This window comes from Lynx canadensis, chromosome A2, assembly GCF_007474595.2.
Source record: "Lynx canadensis isolate LIC74 chromosome A2, mLynCan4.pri.v2, whole genome shotgun sequence".
Taxonomy (NCBI): Eukaryota; Metazoa; Chordata; class Mammalia; order Carnivora; family Felidae; genus Lynx; species Lynx canadensis.
In genome coordinates this window covers 17,604,878-17,624,141 of record NC_044304.2, presented here as the reverse complement: position 1 = coordinate 17,624,141, position 19,264 = coordinate 17,604,878, and the positions used below count along the sequence as shown (strand labels likewise).

The 19,264-nt window shown below is 49.5% G+C and overlaps 1 protein-coding gene across 5 annotated transcripts in view; it reads left to right on the top strand.

Annotated features, from left to right (window-relative positions):
• The window catches only part of PFKFB4 (6-phosphofructo-2-kinase/fructose-2,6-biphosphatase 4), a 41,776-nt gene that overhangs the window by 6,904 nt on the left and 15,608 nt on the right, over positions 1 to 19,264 (top strand). For 4 of the 5 annotated variants that reach the window (XM_030306683.1, XM_030306684.2, XM_030306681.2 and 1 more), the window contains exons 2-9: positions 2,348 to 2,464; positions 2,608 to 2,704; positions 6,295 to 6,361; positions 8,875 to 8,949; positions 9,316 to 9,372; positions 10,034 to 10,155; positions 12,406 to 12,613; positions 13,173 to 13,319. In XM_030306683.1, coding sequence (XP_030162543.1) covers positions 2,348 to 2,464; positions 2,608 to 2,704; positions 6,295 to 6,361; positions 8,875 to 8,949; positions 9,316 to 9,372; positions 10,034 to 10,155; positions 12,406 to 12,613; positions 13,173 to 13,319 — 890 coding nt within the window. The remainder of the gene's footprint in view (positions 1 to 2,347; positions 2,465 to 2,607; positions 2,705 to 6,294; positions 6,362 to 8,874; positions 8,950 to 9,315; positions 9,373 to 10,033; positions 10,156 to 12,405; positions 12,614 to 13,172; positions 13,320 to 19,264) is intronic. The other variant, XM_032591906.1, reaches the window with a different exon arrangement.

Here is a 19,264-nt window from a genome sequence, read left to right as displayed (position 1 = left end):
GGACTTGTGGCTGCCCCTGAGGTGACACCGCCAGAAAGTCATCCCTGTGTTGCACTAGGCTTATGTCGGGCCTCTTGACTCCTGGGGCTCCTAAGGCCTTAAGCAAATTTATAGGAAAAGAAATCAGCGAGGTAAGTCGAATTGACATGTCTGCAGATTTCCCTCTGCACCCGCCTCGTGTTCTAAACGGTGCGTTCTGTTGTCTGGTTGCTCGGGACTGAGGTTCTTGAGGGCCCAGAGCTGCAGTTCCAGCTGTGCACCCAGCTCACCTGGCGCATATGCTCTCTGTTCAGGCGCGGTAGTGGGTTCCCTCTTGTGGGCCTCAGTTTGCAGATTCTCTACTGCTAGCACTTGCTTATGTTTTGCTGTTGTAAGCAGAGCTATTGTGAATACACTTGTACCTTGATCTTTCTTTGGGTCATTTCCTTGGGAGCTTATCTTGAGGAACAGAGATGGTAGGTAATTTATTGCTCTTATTCTGCACCCAGCCCTGGTTTACTGCCCTGCCTGCCCGCCATGGCTGCGCATGGGGTCAGGGGATGCTGTTACCAAACACTGGGAGAGGAGGCCGGGAGTTTCTCTGGGATGGGAGATGTGAAGACAGATCCTGAGGTGGTGGGAGAGCCCGTCAGGGAGCAATGGGAAGGAGTGGAGCAGGCTGGCTGCAGGTTTCCCCCATAGTTAGTAGCTGATTCACTGCTCTTTGGTTGCTTGAGAGCCTGGCCAGCAATTGTGCAAACAGCACAGGCCATCGTGTCGCTGGGCCTCAGGATGCAGGGTCTTGCTTAACTTGCTTTTCTCTCTCCTTAGCCAATGCTGAGGTTTTTCTGCAAGCTCACTCTTGCTCACTGTCATCCTGTGTTCCATGGGATCCTCTCCTTCTCTCCCCTGAGGCTCACAGTTTGGGTCACATTTGCCCAATGGTCATGTGCAGGAGCGATGGAGCCCCGACTGGCAAACAAAGCCCTTTACTTCTCTGCAGGGCCTGCCTGGAGACAGACAGGTGCTTCTGTGCCCTAAGTCTGAAGGGCAGTCTGTGCTAAGGTGCACTTGTGTCCTTAGCCAGGTGTGCTGCCAGGGCTGGGCAGAGGGCACAGGTTCCCAGACCTGCTCTGGCTTTCACATGGAATAGTGCTAGACCTCACTGAGGGATTGTCATCCCATTTTACAGGTGAGGACACCAAGCCTCAAAGTTGCCAGTAATTGTCAGAGTCAGTATAGGAACCCAGACCTGTCTGACTCCTGACCCCTAGACAGGGCTGCCCCTAGGGCCTCTGCACTCCAGCTCCAGTGAGGGAGACAACTTGAGGGGTGGGGCCCAGTGATCTGTCCAAGGACTACCAGGTGAAGGCACTTGCAGAGCATGGGGCAGTGACAGGTCCCCACACGGGCCCTCTGTCTGTCTGCTGTGGTTTCACATGGCCCAGGTGCTGAGGACAATGAAAGGAAAGCTTCCTCAGGTTTCTGAGGTGAGGCTACACTGAAAGCTGAGACGGGTCACGTGAGGCTGGTGGTTCTGCTGTCTTGGTGTCTGTCCTAGTGGACCAGGGTTTGGGGGTGCTGTGTCCAGACCTGTCCCTGCCTCCAGCCTTGGCAACTTCTCTGGCTGCCACACTGACCCGGTGACACGTGGGATGGTGGGGGGTGGGCTATCAGAGGGTCAGTCCTTGTGGACATTGGTCTCGGCCCCTCATGGCTCTCACCCCAGGGGATTTCGAGAAGCCGCCCCTCCCCCCAGCCTGCGCCCATAATTTTTGAGCATCAGTCCTGTGCCAGACCCCATGGTCCTGAATGGCTCAGATACTGCAAGGCTGCTCTTGTGTCAAGTCATCAAATGCAGGGGGCGGACTCGTGGGTGAGGTGACCAGGACTGAGGGAGAGAGAGGGTGCCAAGGCAGTGCAGAGGTGTCTTGGAGGAAGGGTTCACTGAAGAAGCAGCTTTTGAGCTGGGCTTTGTACGATGAGGCAGGCAGGAAGGGTAAGCAGTGGGAATGTGCTAGTGGGAACGCTGAGTGACTGCTAGGCTGGGGTGCGGATTCCTGGGTGACAGGTGGCGCGTTGAATACCCTCTGGGCTTTGGCTCTGTCCTGCATGTTCATTCAGGGGTGTGGCACATCCAGCTTTATATCCACAGTGCACATCTGGATAAGGGGCTGGTGAGATTCTGCTGTATCCGCTGGAGCCCAGACAGGCCTGGGCAGTGGGGCCATGCCAGTGGTGGCTCGAGACCAGGGTATGAGGCCAGAAGGCCTGGAGGGCACATCTGAAGTCCTGTGCCAGGAGCAGAGGGAGGAGCACACTGGGAGGGGTCCCAGCTCTTGTCTGACACCAGCTCCTTGCCTTTCAGTTTGCATGACCAACTGCCCAACGCTCATTGTCATGGTAGGCCTGCCTGCCAGGGGCAAGACCTACATCTCCAAGAAGCTGACTCGCTACCTGAACTGGATTGGTGTGCCAACGCGCGGTGAGACTTGGCCTCGGCTTCCAAGGGGGCCTTGGGGCTTTGTGAGGGGGAGGGGAGAGGAGGAGAGAAGGCTGGTCTGGGATGTGTCAAGGGCAAGAGCTGGGGCTGCTGCTGTGTGAAAGATGAACGTTTCTTTCCCCCAGAATTCAACGTTGGCCAGTACCGCCGGGACATGGTCAAGACATACAAGTCTTTTGAGTTTTTCCTTCCAGACAACGAAGAGGGCCTGAAAATCAGGAAGTGAGTGTATGTATGTGTGTGTGATGTGTATGTGTGATTGTGTGTGTTTATGGAGAAGGCCCTGGAGCCCAGGTGCCGATCATGACTAAGCTGCTCCTGAGCCCTGGCCTTGCCCTGCCCCCACTGGGCTGTGATAGGGCTGGTCTCCTGACCATCTCAGGATGTGGTGGAGCTGAGGATGTGTTGGATTTGGGGACAGTGGGAGAGGGTGTGTGGCCTCTTGGTAGTTGGCCCTGCCCTGGGGTTCATGAACTCTTAGTAAGGACATCCTGTGGGAGGGGAAGAGGGGGTTTCAGGGAGATGCAAGGGGCTTAGCCAGGGCCAGTCAAGGGCTGGCTGCATAGAAGCCTCCCAGCTTGCTTACCCCAGGCCTTCCATGGGGATGACCTCTAGTAGGGAGGGAGGCCCGAGTAGGTGCAGGGACACAGGCCTCACGGATGGGGCAGAGTGGGAGCGGGACTACCTCCAGGCAGCTTCTCACAAAGCCAGAAGGATCAGCCCAGAACCGTGGCCTTCCTTCCCTTGCCCCAGAATAAACTGTATACTTGGAGGATGTTTGGCATGTGCTTGGCATGTTCTTGGCATGTGTAGGGTAGGCCGTGGCTTTGCTTTCATGTGGCTCAAACTTCACACTCTTTCTCTTATTCACGAGATGGGAATTTTCATGTGACACTCAGACTTGAACCGAGAACACCAGCTGGTGGTCTGAGGAGCTATGCTGCATTCTTTTTGGCAGATGTCAGCTGAGGGTTCAAGAAGCTTCCTTGCCCTTGCTCTGGACCCAGCCATTGTGGTAGGGCATTTAGCAGAGGTCTGCCCAGCTGTAGTGACCTCTCCAAATCAAGTACGGGTCCAGGCCAGAAGCTACTGAGTTGTTGCCCAGGCCTGGATTCTAGGCTGCCTGCTCTGTCTCTGGCCACCAGGGGGCAAGAGCTCTTCGCTGTGGCGCTTGGCCCCTCCCCAGGGTTTGCTCTTGGGTCAGTGGGGCTGGGCCAGGCTGCTGCACCAAGAAGGTGGGGGAATCTGACATTTCAGGCCTGTGGCCGAATTGTGGGTCAAACATGAGACTGGACCCTTTGGTGACCCTGACAATAGGGAGGGGAGTGATATTTGAACTCCTGCTGTGTGTTGGGTGCATGCTGCCCATTATCACCGCCCCTTCCCATTTTACAGATGAGGAAACTGAGGCTCAGGTGTCTCATATAAGATAACAAGTTACTTCAAAGAGCCCAGACTTGAATCTAAGCCCATATACCACTAAAAACTGTTGTGTCCATCTTCTAGTATTACCCAATTAGTAGGTCAGAGATCGTATCAAATGCAGATTCTACAGCATCCTCAAGCCGTGGGCACTGACTAGCTTGCCTGATCTTTCCTTCAGTGGGTGCTGGCACCTTACTCTCCCAGATGTGGAGACCAGGTCTGAAAGTGATGGTATTTTAGGATCACGCAGGGTTTGAATTTGAAGCCAGGCCTGTCTGAATCCAAAATATTTGCGGGAACAATAAGAGAGCTGGCACTCCTAGGGCTCACCGGTAATTCTGCTCAGGCTGCCAGTCGAAGGTAGGCGTATTGGGATTAACTGAGATGGGGAAACCCAGCCTCGGAGTGGTTGGGGAGCTAGTCCAGAGTCACCCAGCTGGAACAGAGGCCCCAGCGGTAGCAGCTGGGGGCAGGTTCACATGGGCCTCTCTGCAGGCACACCCTCTGCCTATTCCTAGAAACCCTCCCTTCTGGATCTAAAGCCTGGGTCTGTGCTACCGGACCATTTCCCAATAACCAGCCCCGAACGTCCCACAGCTAACTGGCAAAATAGAAGAATCAGACTTTTTAAAGTGGGAAGCCTGAGAAGAGAAGACTGTATTTCCCAGAGGCCTAGGTTCTTGTATATCGTCGAGGTCCCTGGAGTTCTACAGCATTGATGTCTGTCCCAAACACTGGGCACAGTGGTCTCCTACTACACACGAGCCCATATGGCGGCCGTGGGCGCATGCACATTTGTCTGACAATTCAGTTCAGCTCTTTTTTTTTTTTTTAATTTTTTTAATGTTTTTATTTATTTTTGAGAGAGAGAGAGAGGGAGACACAGAATCCAAAGACAGGCACCAGGCTCCAAGCTGTCGGCACAGAGCCCAATGTGGGGTTCAAACTTGCGAACCATGAGATCATGACCTGAGCCAAAGTCAGACGCTCAACTGACTGAGCCCCCAGGCGCCCCAATTCAGTTCAGTTCTAACACTATCTATCTGGAGTTAGCATCAGTCTGCATAGGTTAAGGGCTCAGTCCCACAGAGTGCCCCCACTTTACACTCACACCCCCATCCTCTCAGGCTCCCAGGCTGTTCCTCCCACATTTCCACTGGAGCCCTGAGATGTACGTGGTGCTGCCTTAGCCAGAGCAGCCCACAGATCTCAGCCCAGAGCATGGTGCTGAATGCAGGTGGCCAGAAATGGCTCCGGCAATGCCAACTTCCCAGACTCTGAGAATTCAGGTTTTTGGGCGTGCAAAAGCTTTTTGAAGTGTTAACTAAAAGACCCACTGGGGCACAGAAAGGTCACAAGGAGGCATAGGAACAGAGCTCCTCCCAGTGACCTGGACTCAGCTCTGCCACCAGTTTCCCCATGACCCCAGCAGGCTGCCTCCTGCTCCGCTTGGCCCGTGCCTCCATGCACCGGCACAGTGGCCCGGCCCGGTGGAGGCCCTGACAGCACAGCCCTTTGATGCACTGGGGGTTTACGTGCAAAATCAGAAGATCAAACAAATGGAAGAAGATCTAATTTTATTCTTACATCAGAAAAGATAAAAAGAAAAAAAGAAAAAGAGAAAGAAAGAAGGAAAGAAAGAAAGAAAGAAAGAAAGAAAGAAAGAAAGAAAGAAAGAAAGAAAAAGAAAGATTAAAATGATTTATCTAGCTGCAGACCTTGTGGGAGAAACGGATAAAATTAGGAAGATCCTTATATATAGCAGTATATTTAGCCGCAGTAAACCAAGAGGCTGAGGTGTTCTGAAGGCAGTATAACCAATGGTCAGTCATGGGGAAAGTTTCACCTTCCACGGGGCCAGTGGACATGGTGCAAGAGGCAGAGACACAGCGTCCTCCTCCAGGAAGGATAGTATCACATGTTTTCTCTCCCAGGAAAGAAAATTGAATATTAAACGTAATGTTGCCCTGGGGACCAGCGGTAGTGTCTTTTGTCTCCCCACCGCCAGCCCCCAACAGTCACATACGAGGAAATGTCTGGTTTTGAAAGTGCTTATTCTGATATCAGGGGAAATGCATGACACTTGGAAGTCATACATATGGCAAAATGGCAGCCTGGATTTGCGCCCAATGAGATGAGAAGAGAAAGCACAGAAAAGTGGTATTTTAAAAACTATTCCCAGTGGCCAGGAACACGTAGCCTTTCACTTACAGGAGCAGAGTTCACAAAAGCGCTGAAAATTACCCGAAGGAAAGAGAAACCTTGAGAAGAGAAGGGACCCCAGGGACTGTGCCCTCTCTGGTCTGGGGTAGAACATATCCCTGACCTGTTGCCCTCCTGCAGCCAGGGTCGGGTGCTGGGCTGACCCTGTGTTTTTTCTTCTGAAGGCAGTGTGCCCTGGCGGCCCTCCGTGATGTCCGGCGGTTCCTTAGTGAGGAGGGGGGACATGTGGCGGTGAGTGTAACACCCTGGTGACTTCTGGGAGTGACATGTGGGAGTCTATATACATCTAGCCCTTTGCTCATCAGGAATCCAGAAGGGAAGTCAGGGTGTGTGTGGCCCCAGCTGCCCCTGGGCTCCAGCCCTTGGGCGGAAATCTACAGCCACCATGTAAGAGGAAGCTAGAGGCTGGATGTGTGCTGGGAATTTCCCTCTGGGCTTGTGGTTGCATTTGATCCTGTAGGACTTCCTTTTGAATACTCACATTATTGGCCACCGCATGTGGTAGATCATGTTACCAAGTCTTTAGCAAATGTGATTTCTCCTGGGGTGGGGAGAATCCTGGCCCGTATTTAGTGGCTGTTCTGGGAGCCAGCCAAATCCTAGGTAATGGAATTCCCCTGTGTGTTGGCCCCTCCTGTCAGGTGGATGGGTGGGACACAGTTGAGCAAGGGTGTCTGTTGGAAAGGGCCCTACCCTAACCCTATGCAGTCAAACACAGGGGCTGCTTTTTCCTTCCCTTTTCCTCTCGGAGATGTGCCTCCCACAGCTCTTCATCCTCCAGCTCCATCTGGATCAGTTGCCTTCTCAGTCTGTGGTACCCTGGGAATTCCCTTCTCCTGACTCCCGAGTAGAATGCCCTGCTCTCGGACCCTGTGTCTTCTCTTTCCTTGTTTACTGACTTGTTTTGTTGGAGCACATCCTCCAGTAGCTTCCTGAGAAAGGTACTTAGGAAGTACATCACATGAGACCTTGCATGTCTGGTAATGTCTTGTTTTATCCTTATAGTTGATGGTTGGGTGTAGGTGGGAGGTATTTTTCCTTTAGAATTTCCACAACATTGCTCTGTTGTGTTATGGCTTCTAGAATGGCTGTGGAAAAGTCAGATGGCATTCTGATTTGTTGATCTTCCTAACAGTTTCATCTCTTGGAGGGAACTGGAGATGCTCATGGCCTTTTCTCTGGGGAGAACTTTAGGGCCTTGCCGTGGGTCCTCTCCTCCACGCTGGGTCCTGGGGTGACTTTTCCAATGGGAAACTCTTCTTTAACAGATCAGGAAATTGTTGTCTATTAATTACTTTGATAAACCACCCGACCACCTTCTGACAGTGATTTGCCATTCCACTCCCATTTTCTGAGCTGTTTTTTCTAGAACTCCTGGTGGCTTCTTGCTAGGCTTGGGCCCTAATTTTATCTTTTTTCTCCTTATTTTCTATGTCTGTCATTTTTGTTCTATTTTCAGGGACTTTCTCAACAAGTACTTTATCTTATGAGCATTGGGTTGAATTTAAAAAAATCATATGATCATATTTTAATTTCTAAATTCTAAATTTCTTATTCTCCTAGTGTTCCAGTTTTTTATAACTCTGTCTTGTGGTTACTATAATATTTTGTATCCCTCTTTAAATAACAATTGTAAGTTTTCTTACATTCCTTTATATTCTATACCCCGTCTTCTTTTGCTGAAAGTTCTTTTTATTCTTTTTTTATCTAGTCTGTTTTTCATGTTAGAGGTTTTGCCCTAGGGCCCTGATTGAGTGCCCTTTTAAAAAAAGTCCTGCTCGGGGCGCCTGGGTGGCTCAGTCAGTTAAGCATCCGACTTTGGCTCAGGTCCTGATCTCACAGTTCATGAGTTCGAGCCCCGCATCAGGTTCTGTGCTGACAGCTCAGAGCCTGGAGCCTGCTTCAGATTCTGTGTCTCCGTCTCTCTCTGCCCCTCCCCTGCTCATGCTCTGTCTCTCTCTCTCAAAAAGAAATAAGTATTAAAAAAAAATTTTTTTTTAAGTCCTGTTCTAAAAGCTGCTTGGACATGCATATAAGTGGGTTACCCCTGAGGGTGTGTGGACAGGCCCCAGGCAGTTCATAAGGAGTTCCAGGTGGGTCAGCCTGGCTGGATGTGGTGGGGAGAAGGCCTAGGGCTCCACCTGGTCTTTGCTGCACCACCAGGCAGTCCTCCCTCTTCCTCTGCACACATGTCTCTTTGCTCAGAGACACCTGTGTCCCGATTCCGACTATCCTGGTTCTGTACAAGTGGGTGTGCTCTGGTGGGTGAGGGCTTGTATTTGGTTTTCTCCATTTCTTGTGAGTCATTCACCCAAATTTTGTTAACATCTCCTCTCCTGTTCTCTTTACTCTTCTTTTCCCATTTTAGTAGAGTCTGAGGATGGCACGGAAATAAACAGGGGTTCTGCTCTCCATGTGTAACTGGTTTTACAGGAAGCATGAACTGAGTCAAGCGTAAACTGAGTGCCTGCTGCATGCAGGGCAGTGCTGAGTGTGTCCTTTGTGCCAAGGGTTTGCTGCCCTGCCAGGAGCAGAGCCACCCACTCCTTCCAGCTTCCTTGAGGTGTGTTCCTCAAGGAAGGGGAGTACCAACCCAGCCCTTGCAGATCTAAAGAACACTGGCCAGGAGGGTGGCCTGGGCAACAGAAGGTCCCTGTGAGAAATCCGGTCCCTGTACTGCAGCTGTTGGCTGACTTCCCCTCTTCTCCAGGCCAGAGGCTGAGTTAACCCTAGTTTGGTTCTAGGTTTTTGATGCAACGAATACCACCCGAGAACGGAGAGCGACCATCTTTAATTTTGGGGAACAGAATGGCTACAAGGTGAGGCCTCTTTGGTTTACCTTCTTGGTTGGGCTGTGGCATATTCGGACCCTCTGGAGCCCCTTTCATAGCCTGGTGACATGTGCTGGGCATCAGGCAGGTGGGTTCCAGAGTCGATTTGGGATAGAAGCGTTGCTATTTTCTCTCCACCTGGAATTTTCTGTTTGGGGAGGTGGGTGTCTTGATGGGAGAATCCTGGATAGGGTGGCATCTTCTTTGGTCTGGGGCTTCTTGACCCTTCCCTCAAATGCAGAAATCCCTTGGGTCAGCGTGGCCCTCAGTGGGGTAGGGGCTCCCTGGAGCCAGGCCCAGGGCCCTGAGAGTGTCTGGTTCCTTTTCTCCTGCCTGCCCTGGTCCTTGCTGCAGACCTTTTTTGTGGAGTCCATCTGTGTGGATCCTGAGGTCATAGCCGCTAACATCGTGGTGAGTGGTGTATCTGACCTTGTGGGGCAATAGTACAACTGAGGTAGCATGGGACAGTGAGGTCCTCTCCAGGTCTGGGCTGGTGCCTGGGCCAGCCTTAATTTGGTCTTCTTGAACACTGGGGGTGGGGTGATCATAGATGCCCAAGGACCACTTGTGTGGAGGGCCATGTAGCTGGGGGCATTCATTCTTGCTCCCTCCTCTTCCCTTCCCTTCCCCTCCCTTTCCCCCTCATAATTCCCTGGACAGTGGGAGAGGAGCTTCAGCCTCTGGAGGTAGAGAGTGTGGTAGGAGGTGGTTATATTTGGAAAGAGAAAGAGATTTGATCTCTCTCCTACCCCCTGTTTTACAAGGAATGAATATCTGGGGTTGGGAGGATGGTTCAGATGGCCTCACCTCCCCCAGTGCCACAAAAATGAGGGACTCTGATCTTAGGGTGCCCACTAATACTCTGTGGCACTGGTGTGGGAACTAAGACCAGGGAACTGTTGAGCTCTTCCTAACGGGACCAGTCTTCTGGGATTGGCCTCCAGCCTCATGCCCGAAGCCTTGGCCTTGGCCTCTGGCCCTGCCTCCCCCTTCCCCCTGCCCAGCATTCTCCTTGGTCTCTGGCCCTGCCTGGCCTCCAGCCCTGATGTGATGTCTGTGCTTGGTCCGGCAGCAAGTGAAACTCGGCAGCCCCGATTATGTGAACCATGATAGTGATAAGGCCACGGAGGATTTCATGAGGCGCATTGAATGCTATGAGAATTCATATGAGTCATTGGATGAGGACCTGGACAGGTGAGTGAGGAGAGCACTATGTCCTGCAGCTATGATGGGTGGGTGGTGGGGATCCCCCTGAGCTGCCTCCTTGGGACTCCCTGTGGTGGTGGCTGATGGGCCACTCCAACAGGCAGAGATGGTCTGGCCTTGTTTCTTTCCTTCAGGCAGAAATTGAGGACCAGAAGTGACTTGCAGAACCCCATTACCTTATTGGAGCTCTGCAAGTCAGAATTTTCTGTTATTCCATACAGTTCTTGATCTCAGGGTTGTAAGTTCAAGCCCTGTGGTGGGTGTAGAGCTTACTTAAAAAAAAGAGAGAAGGAAAGAAAGAAAAGGAAGGAAGGAAGGAAGGAAGGAAGGAAGGAAGGAAGGAAGGAAGGAAGGAAGGAAGGAAGAAAAGAAGGAAGAAAAGAATTTTTGCTATTCTGTTATAAAATCAAGCCTGATTTCTGTGCAGCGGATCTTCCTGCCAGGCATTTGCAAACATTACAGCTGCCCTTTAAGTGTGCGGTCTCCATTTTGAGCAGGCAGGAAGGAATGCCCAGATGCTGCCTACAAACAGCTGGCAGTGGCCCGTGCTGATTAATTCCACTGCCTCTTTCTGGAATGGCAGACCCAGCAGGCACTAGGAATTAGTGTCAGGTGGGGAGGGGCCTTTAGGCCCACAAGGGGCATTCAGCTGAGGCTCTTACAGTAGGAAACTTTTTCTGTAAAGGGTCAGGTAGCAAATATTTTAGGCTTTGGGGGCATACAGTCTCTGTTGAGCTATTTAACTCTGCCATTGTGGTGCAAAGGAAACAGACAATGTGTCAATAAATGGCTGTGGTCCAATAAAACTTTATTTACAAAAACAGGTCGTAGGCTGAATTTGACTTATTGGCCATAGTTCATCGGTTTTTGTCTAACAGCAAAAGTGGGGGCAGTGGTTAAGTAAGTGACAGTGTGGCCCCTTGGTAAAGTGTTGTATAGTCACAGATCATACCGACAATGCATGGGAAGATGTCAGTTATGTAGCATTAAGTGAAAGACTGGAATATAAACTTGGGCGTGGGTCACTTATAATGACATGAGAACATCTGATGTATTCAAACTAAGGAGAACAAGCCACTATAAGAGGGATGGTTTCTAGGGTTCTTTGCAGAGCACTGGCTGAGTCTCCTTGGCCAGCCTAACTCAGTTGCACTAAACAACACTCATTGCCTGGGCCCCCTCTGTGGTTTTTCGTGTTTCTCCAGTCACTCCAGCTCAGCGGTTTTCCTCATGGTTCTGTGATGTGACCGTGCGAGACGCTTAACTGGAGCAGCTCCTGTTGGATTCCTCAGTTAACGTGCTGCTGTTTTTTGGTTTTTCAATTTTTTTTTTTTTGACATGTATTTATTTTTGAGAGAGAGACAGAGCACAAATGGGGGAGGGGCAGAGAGAGAGGGAGACAGAGAATCCAAAGTGGGGTCTAGGCCCTGAGCTGTCAGCACAGAGCCCCGACGCAGGGCTGGAACTCATGAACCGTGAGATCATGGCCTGAGCGGAAGGCGGACGCTTAAGCGACTGCGTTGCTGCTATTTTTATTGGTGTCCATGTAACAACCCTAAACCTAAAGCCAGGCTCCCGGGCCAGACAGTGAGAGCTCAGATGAGAGCATGCAGGGAGCTCCTGGGCCAGTCCAGAGCACGATGCCTGAGAAACCCCACCTTTCCTCCTGGTGCCTCCCCAACACCCAGCAAACATATCAGCAGAGAATGTTCTCCCAGCTGCAGCACTTCCCAGCCAGAACGAGGGAAGTGGCCAAGCTGGGTTTCAACAGGAGGGCTCACTGGGGGAGGGAACGGCAGGTGCAGGGGTGGCTGGCCAGGGGAGTGGAGGAGGAGTGCTTGCCAGCTTCTTTCAGGTCAGTCCTGGAAAAAACTATCTCTTATTCACCTTACAGACTGTGCGTTGAGAGCTCAGAGGTAGGCAAGCGGGGCCCGGGGGACACAGAGCAGTGGCGAGAGTCACAATGTGTATGACTGACCCTGTGCTTTGGATGTCACCTTTTGGAAACACGACAAGTGTTGAGCACCTCTCACAGGGTTTGTCTGGATGTCACACGTGTTGTGTTGCTCCCTCCTCACCCCCATCACTTACACACCAGCTGACGGTCCTGTGTGTTGTAACCTGAAGCCTCGTGGTCAGGAAGGCACCACTCTGCAGCCAGTTCCTGTGGCTGGCGGGACGGACCCTCGAGGGCCCTAGTAGCACTCACAGGGCTCTCTCTACCTTCTCTCTGGAAAGGGATCTGTCCTACATCAAGATCATGGACGTGGGACAGAGCTACGTGGTGAACCGTGTGGCTGACCACATCCAGAGCCGTATTGTATATTACCTCATGAACATCCATGTGACCCCCCGCTGCATCTACCTCTGCCGACATGGAGAGAGTGAGCTCAACCTCAAGGGCCGGATTGGCGGGGACCCAGGACTGTCCCCTCGGGGCAGGGAGGTCAGTGTGTGTGTGGGGGGGAGGGGCGGGTAGGTGGGTATGTACATGCTCCCATATTAGGTTGGTGGTGCTCCAGCTCTTGTAGCTAATGTGTCATCAAGGTGGATGACCTTCATTCAGTCTGGAATGTTCCTGTCATTTAGGGAAAGTCACCAAGCACCAAGCTTGGATTTCTGGCTTCCGTGCAAGTTGTCACCAGTTGAGCCCCTTTCTCTGGAAAGGCATGCCATTTTGGGAGTGATCCAAATTCCTACAGTGCAGCTGATGGCTGCACCACAGTCTAGGGGAGATATTGAGGCCACAGTTGGGGGTTATAAGGACTAGGACACATGGTCAGGAGGTGGGCAATGGCAGGGGACGTAATGATCCACAACGGGAACTACACAGAGGGTTCTGGAAAGAATGCATAAGAACAGCACTTAAGGACATGGGTATTCTTAAGAGATTAGTTCTCTGTGTTCTTGGAGGCTGGGCACAATGCCATGTGCCCTGTGGCTTCATGGTCCTTGGAGGGCAGCCTGGAATCTGTGAGTCTGAATTTGCTTATGATGCATTTCAGTTTGCCAAGAGTCTGGCCCAGTTCATCAGTGATCAGAACATCAAGGACTTGAAGGTCTGGACGAGCCAGATGAAGAGGACAATCCAGACAGCCGAGGCCCTGGGTGTGCCTTATGAACAGTGGAAGGTCCTCAACGAGATTGATGCGGTAATCCCCATCTCTCTCTTCCGTTGCCCGGGTCTCCTGGACATGGCTGCGCTCAGCCAGGGTGACAGTGTTGAGGGTCAGGGAGAGCTTTCTCCTTAACTTTCCTTCATTTCTTAGGGTTTTGATTCCTCCCTCCCTCCCTCTTTCCTTCCTTCCCTTCTTTTCAACTATCTAGACCAACTAGGATTTATTTTGATGTTCTAACATAGGCCTTAAATCTGATTTTTCCCCAGTTAACTCACTTACCTGTAACCATCTGTTTATCCTTGTCCTGTTGATTTATTTCACCTACTTTTACATTAGGTATGATTTACCTATCTGTTCACATACCAATAGCACACTATTTTAATTATGACAGTTTTTACTAGGTTTCTTGGCCATTTGAATATCTTTTGTGAGGTCTTCTGCTCTTCTTCTCCCCCTATAGGATTGTCTGCCTTTTTCTTATTAACTTTTAGGCGTTCTTCATGTATTTTGGATACAGTGCCTACCTGGTGATTTTTGATTGGGAGCTGGACATTTTGGATGGACAGTGTTGGAGATAAGTTAGGTTCAAGTTAACGTTATCTCTCTCTAGAAGATAAACTTTTACTTGGGGCAGGCAGTTGGGGTGGGTTACCTTAGTCTGCTCAGGAATAGAGCAGTTTCAAAGCTGCTTTTTTAAAAAATTTTATTTATTTATTTTTGAGAGAGATAGTGTGTGTGTGTGTGTGTGTGTGTGTGCGCGCGCGCGCGCAAGCAGGAGAGGGACACAGAGAGAGGGAGACATAGAGAATCCTAGGCAGGCTCCACACTGTCAGTGTGGAACCCGACCTGGGGCTTGAACTCACAAACTGTGAGATCATGACCAGAGCCAAAATCAAGAGTGGGACACTTAACTGACTGAGCCACCCAGGCACCCCCAAAGCTGTATTTTGATCTTTGTGGAGGCCACTCAATTCCCAGGTCTTCCTCCTTCTCCTATAATATAGCCTTTAAGGTTCTGATGGAAAGACTTGTGGGCCCAACCTTTTTTTTTTGTCCCTTCAGCCAAGATTGCTGCCAGTTCTGCCAGGCTTGTGTCCACTCAGTCCCTATACTTCCTGCTTGGCTTCTCCTCCTCCCCACTATCCCTGGTTTTATTGAGATATAATTGGCATATAACATTGTAGTAGTTTTAGAGGTACAACATGATGATTTGGTATATGTGTATGTTTCAAAGTGATTACTAAAATAAGTTAACATCTGTCATCTCCCATAGTTACACATTTTTTTCTTGTGATGATAACTTTTAAGATCTAATCTGTCAGCAACTTACAAATAGACAATAGACTATTGTTAACTATAGTCACCATGATGTACATTATATTCCCCAAGACTTAATTATCTTATCACTGGAAGTTTGTACCTTTTGACTACCTTCACCCATCTCCCCCACCCCCAGCTTCTCATCCTTTTAACTGCCACTTTCTTTTCTTTTTTTTAAATTTTAAAAAATGTTTTATTATTTATTTTTGAGAGAGAGAGAGACAGAGTGTGAGCGGGGGAGAGACAGAGAGAGAGGGAGATACAGAATCTGAAGCAGGCTCCAGGCTCTGAGCTGTCGGCATTGAGCCTGATGGCGGGGCTTGAACCCACGAACCTCGAGATCATGACCTGAGGCAAAGCCGGACGCTTAACCGACCAAGCCACCCAGGCGCCCCTAACTGCCATTTTCAAAGCAACAAAATGATGCCGTTAGCAGGTTTGCCTCTTTGGGCTTCCCTGTTCTCCAAGACCTTGGCCCCTCATGGCCCCTCTGCCTGGAGCTCTATGATAATATCAAACAAATATAAATTTTTTTCTATCTGGGTTTTCTAGTTGCTCTCCCTGGAGGGTTGGTCTAAACAAGCTAATCCACTATTGCCTGAAGTGCAAGTTGGTAATGAGATCAGAGTTGAATGGTAGAAGGGTCACCCCAGTGGGTGTAGAGAATGGTTTTGTTGTTGGGGTGAGGTAAAGGGGACAAGCTGGAGAAGCGAGACCGGTTAAAGGTGCTTACGGTGGCCTGGTTAGGTGATGACATCTGGACCTTGGCTGGCAGCAGTGCAAGAGAGAGAAGTGGATGGATTTGCAGGATGTTTATTCAGTTATTCACATATTTATGCGGGCCTACCCTGTGGTAAGAACTGGGACAGGTGCTGGGGACTGACATGTGGTGAAGTGATAGAAGCGATAACTGATGGGGCGCCTGGGTGGCTCAGTCGGTTGAGTGTCTGACCTCGGCTCAGGTCATGATCTCACAGTTCGTGAGTTTGAGCTCCGCAACAGACTCTCTGCTGTCAGCACAGAGCTCACTTTGATCCTCTGTCCCCCTCTGTCTCTGGTCCTTCCACACTCACTCTCTTTCTCTCAAAAATAAACATTGTTAACAACAACAAAAAGTGATAACTGAGTGGTGAGGTGAGAAGAAGACAGGCATCCAGGACAGTTCCGGGTTCCCAGCCACTGGGAAGGGTTCTGGGTCACACGAGGACAGGAGCTGTGCCTACTTTGTTCACTACAGGGTAGGTGCTCAAAAAATATCGGGGCGCCTGGGTGGCGCAGTCGGTTAAGCGTCCGACTTCAGCCAGGTCACGATCTCGCGGTCCGTGAGTTCGAGCCCGCGTCAGGCTCTGGGCTGATGGCTCGGAGCCTGGAGCCTGTTTCCGATTCTGTGTCTCCCTCTCTCTCTGCCCCTCCCCTGTTCATGCTCTGTCTCTCTCTGTCCCAAAAAAAAAAAAAAAAAAAAAAAAAAGTTAAAAAAAAAAATAAAAAAAAAAAATATGTACTGAGTGAAAGAAAATTTGGGGGAGAATTAGCGGGTGATCTCTTTAAAAGAGTAAGCACTTTTTGTAACCTATCTGGGAGCTCCCTTAACCATTTTGTAGGCTTCCATCACTGGTGGCTGCCGGGAGTCCTGGGAGGCCCACAGCCATTGCTGTCTTTGTCCCCCTGATGCAGCTTAGGTGCCAGTGTCTGCCCTCCAGGGACACGGATGTGGCTCCAACATTGGGTTTTGCAGAGAAGCCCTGGGCCACCCCAGTTTTTTTTCCATTGTAGTTAATCTGATTATTTTCTTAGATGCTGGTGGATTCTCTTCTTTTTCTTTCGAATTTTGAGACTGTTCCAATATCTGTGTGATCTGTTCATCATCTTTTTATGTTTATCTTTGTTCTTTTCGTGGGTTCTGGTAAACAGCCCTGGGCTAGTCTTCTATTTCAACATTGGGATTTTTTTTCTTAGTTCAATACACAATTCACGGCCTTATTTTTCCTTTTTAACAAATACCAGCTTTATAGGGGTGCCTGGGTGAGTTCGAGCCCCACATTGGGCTCCAAGCTGACAGCACAAAGCCTGCTTGGGGTTCTCTCACTCCCTCTCTCTGCCCCTCCCGTGCTCATGTTCTCTCTCTCTCTCTCAAATAAATAAAACTAAAAAGAAAATTAAAAAAAAAATACAAGCTTTATAGAGAATTAATTCACATACCATACTGTTCATCTACTTAAAGTAGTTCAGTGATTTTTAGTGTATTCACCCAGTTGTGCAACCATCACCAATTGCAATCAATTTCAACATTCATTACTCCGAAAAGTAACCCTGACCCCCTGTCCCTCCATTTTCTTCCAACTCCTCCCTTCAGACCTAGACTACCACTCATCTATTTTGTGTCTCTGTGGACTGGCCTTGTGGGGATATTTCATGTAAATATGTGGCCTCTCTCTCTCATAAATAAACATTAAAAAAATTAAAAATTAAAAATAAGTAAAATGTTTTACTCATTTTTTGAGAGATAGAGGGTGAAGGTGAGCGGGGGAGGGGCAGAGAGAGAGGGAGACACAGAATCCAAAGCAGGCTCCAGGCTCTGCACTGGGGCGGCACGGGACGGGGGGTTTGAACTCGCTAACCGAGAGATCACGACCTGAGCCGTAGTCAGATGCTTAACTGACTGAGCCACCCAAGCACCCCCAGAATTGCTCTTAATGCCTGTATTTTTACCAAGAGTCTCATGGTTGCCAACAATCCTTGGCGTTCCTTAACTTCCAGCTGAATCATCCCAATCTCTGTCCTCACATGGCCTTCTTGCCTATGTGTGTGTCTCTGTGTCTTCACATGGTCTTCTTGAAAGGACATTAGTAAGTGCATTGAGACCCACCCTGGTGACCTCATCTATTTGGTTACATCTGCACAAGCCCTATTTCTAAGTAAGATCACACTGTCTGGCACCAGGAGTTAGGCCTTCAGCATATCTTTCAGTGGGGACACATTCGACTCAACAACAAAAGCTGGTTTGTCTTTCTAGGAATTTTCTTATTTCATGCAAGTTATCTAATTTGTTGGCACAGAGTTGTTGGTTAATAGTCCTTCAGAGCTTTTTTTTTCTTTCTGTAAGCTTGATAGTAATGTTCTTCTTTCATTCCCGATTGTAGTAATTTGAGCTTTTTCTCTTGTCATTCTAGCTAAAGGCTTGTGAATTCTTTTGATCTTTTCAAAGAACCAATTTCTTTCTTTCTTTCTTTTTTAATTTTTTTTTTTTAATTTTTTTTTCAACGTTTTTATTTATTTGTGGGACAGAGAGAGACAGAGCATGAACGGGGGAGGGGCAGAGAGAGAGGGAGACACAGGATCCGAAACAGGCTCCAGGCTCTGAGCCATCAGCCCAGAGCCCGACGCGGGGCTCGAACTCACGGACCGCGAGATCGTGACCTGGCTGAAGTCGGACGCTTAACCGACTGCGCCACCCAGGCGCCCCCTTTTTTAATTTTTTAATGTTTATTTATTTCTGAGACAGAGAGAGACAGAGCATGAGTGGGGGAGGGGCAGAGAGAGAGGGAGACACAGAATCCAAAACAGGCTCCAGGCTCTGAGCTGTCAGCACAGACCCCGACGCGGGGCTCGAACTCACAAACTGTGAGATCATGACCTGAGCCGAAATTGGACGCTCAACCGACTGAGCCACCCAGGCGCCCCATCAAAGAACCAATTTCTAATTTCATTGCTTTTCTCCATCTTCTGTTTTCTAGTTGATTAATTTCTGCTCTGGTCTTTTTAAAAAAAATGTTTATTTATTTTGAAAGAGAGAGCGAGAGTAGAGAAGAGGCAGGGAGAGAGAGAGAGAGAGAGAGAGAGAGAGAACCCCAAGCAGACTCCAAGCTGCCAGTGTGGAGCCCAGTATGGGGCTTGAACTCAAACCATGAGATCATGACCTGAGCTGAATGAATGTTTAGCCAGCTGAGCCACCGGGCGCCCTGCTGTGATCTTTGTTACTTCCTTCCTTCTGCTTGCTTTGGGTTTACTTTGCTCTTCCTTTTTCCAGTATCTTTAGATGGGAGATCAGATTATTGATTTGAGATCTTTCTTCTTTTAAAAAAAAAAAAAAGCTTATTTATTTTGAGAGAGAGGAGGGGAGGGGCAGAGAGAGAGGGGGGTGAGAGAAAATCCCAAGCAGGCTCAGTGCTGTCAGCATGGAGCCCAACATGGGGCTCAATCCCACAAACAGTGAGATCATGACCTGAGCTGAAATCAAGAGATTGATGTTCAACCGACTGAGCCACCCAGGTACCTCAAGATCTTTCTTCTTTTTTGATACAGACATTTACTTTTTATTTTTAAATGTTTACTTATTATTTGGGGAGAGAGACAAAGAGCGCACGCATGCAAAAGGGGAGGGGGCGGAGAAGGAGAGAGAATCCCAAGCAGACTCCATGCTCAGTGCAGAGCCCCATGTAGGGCTTGATCCAAGATCACGACCTGAGCTAATATCAAGAGTTGGACGCTCAATCTACTGAGCCACCCAGGCACCCCTTGATACAGACGTTTACAACTGTAAATTTTCCTCTTGGTCCGTACTTTTTTATTAATTTTATTTTATTTTATTTTTTTAATTTTTTTAACGTTTATTCATTTTTGAGACAGAGAGAGACAGAGCATGAATGGGGGAGGGTCAG